Source organism: Panonychus citri, unplaced genomic scaffold, assembly GCF_014898815.1.
Source record: "Panonychus citri isolate SS breed McGregor unplaced genomic scaffold, ASM1489881v1 Contig00109, whole genome shotgun sequence".
Classification (NCBI taxonomy): domain Eukaryota; kingdom Metazoa; phylum Arthropoda; class Arachnida; order Trombidiformes; family Tetranychidae; genus Panonychus; species Panonychus citri.
The window spans coordinates 153,435-159,262 of NW_026515514.1; the positions used below are offsets into that span (position 1 = coordinate 153,435).

At 32.6% G+C, this 5,828-nt stretch overlaps 2 protein-coding genes across 2 annotated transcripts; one reads left to right on the top strand and one right to left on the bottom strand.

The window, feature by feature from the left end:
* Positions 1–7: 7 nt before the first annotated feature.
* On the top strand, positions 8–1,172 carry LOC128389643 (charged multivesicular body protein 3-like). Its single transcript, XM_053349267.1, has 3 exons — positions 8–167; positions 251–734; positions 832–1,172. The coding sequence occupies exons 1-3, from the start codon at positions 123–125 to the stop codon at positions 969–971; spliced, it is 669 nt and encodes a 222-aa protein (XP_053205242.1). The 5' UTR covers positions 8–122; the 3' UTR covers positions 972–1,172.
* LOC128389645 (protein timeless homolog) lies at positions 1,150–4,032 on the bottom strand. Its single transcript, XM_053349269.1, is given in 3 exon segments — positions 1,150–2,133; positions 2,136–2,258; positions 2,261–4,032. Coding segments are annotated over 3 exon segments (2,643 nt in total). The 5' UTR covers positions 3,906–4,032; the 3' UTR covers positions 1,150–1,258.
* Between the last annotated feature and the right edge of the window lie 1,796 nt (positions 4,033–5,828).

Below are 5,828 nucleotides of genomic sequence, written 5' to 3' on the forward strand. Positions count from 1 at the left end.
AATGTCATTTTCCTAAATTGTTATTAATCAGAAACAATCAGTTATTTCTGTTGATCATTTGTTGGTTTTGTGTTTGATTTTCGTGTTTGTTTTTGTTCAAATTTACCGATTCCACGATAAGTATGGGCCTGTTTGGAAAAGAGCCTCAGAAAACACCCAAAGATCAGGTAAGAGTTTGATGGTAACGTTGTTGGTGCGATGAAAGTGTTTTTATTGTTTTGTTTTGTTTTTCTTTGTTTCAATTGTTAAGGTTAGGGAATGGCGATCAAAATTAAGGAAGGAGACTATGGCCTTAGATCGGCAGATACGAAATATCCAGAGGGAAGAAGCTAAAGTAAAATTGTCTCTTAAAGATGCGGCCAAAAAAGGTGATCGAGATTCGTGTGTGGTTTTGGCTAAGGAATTGGTCCGATCAAGGAAGGCAATCAATCGGATTAATGTTTCTAAAGCTCAGATTAATTCAGTTATGTTAAATATGGAACAACAATTAGCTAATATAAGAATTGCTGGAGCGATTCAACGGTCAACCGACTTAATGAAATGTATGCAGAGTTTGGTGAAGGTCGGGGAAATATCGGCGACAATGCAAGACTTATCGAGAGAAATGATGAGAGCTGGAATCATTGAAGAAATGATGGAAGAAACAATCGATGAGGCCACTGGAATCGACGAAGATGACATGGAAGAGGCCGTTCAAGCCGAAGTAGAAAAAGTTCTATTCGAAGTAACCGCAGGTAGAATACTTTTCATTTTCTCTCGTTCGAATGAAAACTTGCCAATTACAATTAATCTAATTACTTTTTAACTTTTTCGCTTTTTTTTCTCTCGAAGGTGCAATGGGCAAAGCAGCCGAAGTCTCGAAAACTGTACCTGGTGCTAGAGAAAGTACAAGTAAAGTCGTCGAAGATGAAGAGGAAGATGAAGAAGAGATCACCGAGATGCAGAAAAGACTTGAAGCTCTGAGAAGTTAATCAAATGAACCAAATTTATTTTTCTATCGGTTAACTGTCCAAATGATCGCGATTTTTTTTTTGTCGAAAGTAATTTATATTGAACCGATTCGAGGCAAGCGATTCATCATCAATCCAATGGACTAATCCGAGCTAAAATTTTTATCCTTTTACTATTCAATTTTAAGCCACAAATTAATAAAAGTTGTTGATGGATGTTTATTGTTATTGGATTAAAATTTTGTTTACATGAAAATGGTTCAATTGATGACGAGGAATGAGCTAAATGTTCAAAAGGTTCAAATGTCTCATTCGTCTTCGTCACTCTCTTCAAAAATGACTTTCTTTTTTCTTTTTACAATAGTGACTTCACCTTCCATTGAGTCATCATCATTAAGAACATCAGAGATATTGTTGACTGGGTTTTCGATTAGCGTTTCATTCAGCTGATCATCATTCTGACTCAACATGGGAATTTCATCTATCTGGTTGTCATCTTGGCTCAACATTGGAACTTCGTTCAGCTGATTATCATCTTGGCTCAACGTGGGCATTTCGTCTTGATCATCGGCAACATGATCTAAAACTTCATCAAGATCCAAAAGATCATCATCATCATCATCGTTACCAGCACCAAATACGGAAAGAAGTTCTGATTCACATGGTAATTCTGATCCATTGATGCCAAATGTTTGACTGTTTCCTTCACTTTGAGCATTTATACTTGACATTTCGGGAATTTCCGGTCTTTCGGGAATATCGGATCGATCTGGTTGAACATTTTGTGTACTCGAAAGAACAGGTATAAATCCTTCACCAGAATCATTTGAAAGATCACCAAGCTGATCATCGATTCCAATTTCTTTTTCTCTTTCATCTTCAGATTGATCGGACTTGTCAGAATCGGAAATGGTTCCATTCTTTTTCTTTCGTCGTTTCCTTGTCTTTTTCGGCTCAGGTTCAGCATAATTACTTTCAATTGAACACATATCACTTTTAGATTTCCAGAACAACGTTTCAACCAGAAGCTTATCATTTTCCTTGGCAAGTTTCACGAACTCTCGAATAATGTATCGAGCAAAGTTTACGATCTCGACCAACTTGTTACCTTTATCAACTTTACTAAATTCAAAGCATCTTTGGAATACTCTGAAAATGGAAAGTTGGAAAAACAATACTGAGATTTACATTCACATGCGATCCTATGGAACATCCTAATTATCGCATGATTCAATTTTTCTGTATTGAATTCAAATCGATGTAAAGCTAAAAGGTAAGATCTAATCACCTTTGAGTTACTATATCGAACAAAAATTCTAAATGATCTAAATTGGAATTGGTGAAATGTTCAAACATCTTTAAAAATACATGATTAGTTTCGATTAAATCTTTAAGAAATTGAGGACTCATCTTTTGCTCGTCATAATTACTCAATAAAGTGAGAAGAAGTTCCCGATAATCAAGCTCGAGAAAAGCTTTATCGAGAATTTCTTTCGAAATGGAGAGCATATTCTCATCTTGAACATTTTTCATCGATGCGATCGTGTAAAAAAGCTCTTTGTAAGCCTTTAAAGACGTGTGGCATCTTCTCGAATAGGCTTGGATCACTTCTCGATCTGCACGTGCGTTTGCAATATTTTCCGTGCAAGTGACAATTCTGCTGTGTAGATAATGAAAATATTCAAAGTTGAAAGTTTCCTCGATAGAACTTGGATCTCTTTCAGCTATTCTGTTAAATTCCATGAAAAAATAAGCAGCGAAAAAATAATAAGTCTCATCATTTTCTTGGGCGTTTTTGTTTTCCAGGGCACTTTTCACATAGGCCATTAGCGGGTTGTAACTTTCTTTGATAAAATTTTCACAAAATTCTTTCAGAATTACTTGGACTTTCATGGATGGACGACGAAAAGCGATTCCCGACGCACTGGACCAGGTAGTAAAATTATCGGCCATGAGAGCTTTATTCTTTGGCCTTCTAGTTGATGTTTTTTCTTTATCCAAACTAATCTTGTGAGGATCATCGGTGGTTTTGTGGTAGATTAGATCATTTTCCCCGATCGATTTGACATTTTTAACTGTATAAGTTGAATCCTTGAAACGATTGAAACGAGAACTTTTGGCAAAATTTGAGAATCTTTTCTCTCTATCCTTGAGTTCCTCTAGCTCTTTACTTTCAACGGAATTGGCACTTGATTTACATTTTTTAGTCGCATGTTGACCTTGAGACTCGTCAAAGGCAAGAAACTCTGGACACTGTCCTCTCAATAGTGAATAAATAATTTCCAAAAGATGGAAACAAAATTGATGTGAAACTGTGTCTGATGTAAACTGAAGGATAAAATCAAGAGTTCCTGATGTTTTCAGTGAAACAATCAAATCCTCGGTGATCATTTCATCTTCATCAGCAACATCGATAAAAGTATCTTTGGGAACATGTAAAATATTACGAATCAAGATGAATATCCTTTCCAATAAAATTTTTTCCTCTTCCGATTGGTCAAGTGGATCTTTCTTAATGATGATGGCTGCCTTTTTACAGAGAATCTCCCAGACATCTTTATGCTGTGAGAATACAGTTTTATATGTTCGAAGAAAACTATTCAATTGGAAAAATGTTCTCTTCTGATCAACATCATTTGGAACTTTTTCTTTAAAGAAAACAAGAGCGGGATAAGTCAACACAACCAAAAGACGAACCGTATAACCGGCAAGCGCTTCATCCGTTAAACAATAACCTTTAATTATTGGAATAAGATCTTTCTCGACAATATTTATCTTCCCAAGATGTCGTAAAACCGGAAAACTGGAACCATCTTTACGAAGAAGACGAAGAATCTCCTTTAAACACTCACAAGTATCAGAATTTATCTTATAAACCTTTTCTTGGTCATCCCAAAATCCCATTGAATCAACAATGGCAGTGATCTCCTGGATAATCCTGGAATCTTTATTCATCATTAAAACTCTCCCTTTCTCACCAAAACCAGATAAAAAGAAAAACAAAACACAAAACACAAAAAGGAATAAAAAAAAGAAAATTAAAACACCAAATGAAACAGAATTAACCAAAATGTTAATTGAGAACAAAATTTTTGGTTAATTATGAAAAAATCTTTAAAAAACCAGAATCGCCAATTTTTCATTCGATCATCAAAAATCGATCAATTGGTTCTCTTTCTTCTTCTCTTTCGACAAACCACCAAAATCGAAAACACACTTGTCATAATCGATTCCTATCCAAATCGACAAAATCGTTCACCAAAAAGCGCGCGTAACATATGGTAGACAAAAATTTTCTCTCAAAGAATTGATCATCAGCGCCATCTCTTACCACCCAATGCAACTAAATCAAATGAACTCGATTCAAGAAAAATTTAGTTTTCAATTTAATTGTTTGAAATCATTTGAAAATTTATTAAATCAATCCTATGATTACAATGCTGTCTTTTTGTTTGGTTAGGTGAAAATTAATTGTAACATAATTGTTTTGTTTTGTTTCCTCATGTATTGTTTTTGTTTACACATGAAAATTTGGTTAAATTGTTTAAGTAAAGAAAATAAAATTAAACCAGATGATCAAGTTGATTAATGAATCTAATCATAATGTTTAAATGGTTAGTTAATTAATCATAATGAATTAATAATATTATTATTGTTTTGGTTTGGTTTGTTTGGCCAATTAAACAATTTCATCAGATTTTACAATTTAATTCATTTTAATTTCATTTTTTTTTGTTTGCTTCAATAATAATAAGTAATAATTAAATCATTTCAATTATTTAACAAGTTAATTATGATCAATCTAATGTCCAATTAAGTTGGAAAATAAATTATTATCATTAATCATCCCAAAATTGTAGTCATCTTAATTATGTATATATAATATATAATCAATTAATCATTTCAAGTTGATATATTATATTGGTTTACACATATTTGCAAACATTTAAGTTAATTGTTAGCATTAGGATTCTCAATCAAATCTTGTTGTTGATTATTATTTATTGTATTATTATTATCAATTCAATAGATATTTATTTAGTTTTTCAATAAGCTTTTAATTGCTCAAGTTGATCAATAATCTTAGGAAACGGAAATGATGAGGAAAAGGGGGAAAGAGGAAGAGAGAGAGAGAGAGTTGAAAGAAAGGAAGAAAAATGAAAGTAAAAGAAAGAGACAGTTAATTTAATCTGATTCTGAGATTAGAGAGAGAGAGAGAGAGAGAGAGCAAAGTCGATAGGAAAAAGAACTCGAGATCAGATTAACCGTTATAATTATACAGATAGTTAACAAATGAGTTAGTTAATTAGGAGAGAAAGTTATTAATTTTATCATCATTAGACATTTTATCTTCATCGTTTCGATTAATAATCTTATCATTTACCTATGGGTGAGTGTTAATATCAATCAGAACGAAAAACAATTAATCGAAATTTTCTCTCAATAATAATAATCGACCTTACGAAATTCAATTAATTTTTGTTTCTCTTCCATCATAATGATGATAACGAGGATAGAAAATGAGTCACCCTGCTAATATAATCGTTCCAACAGAATTGAGAATTCAATGATTATTATCTCACCGAGAACGTTAAAGTGATATATTAATAATAACAATGATAATAATATCGTTCTCATCAACGATCATGTGACTTATCGTTAGCATTTCGATTATAAGTGTTACGAAACTTGTATAATATTCAATCAAACGTTAACTTTTTTTTTAAATACTTAATTAGAGGCACAATTATAATTAACCTAGACTAATATTCAATGGATATTATCGTCTAGTCTTGATCATTAAACTATCTTCAAGAGTCTCTGGCAGCATTCATATGTTACAGTAACAATGATGATGGTTTTTCAATGTAATAATAA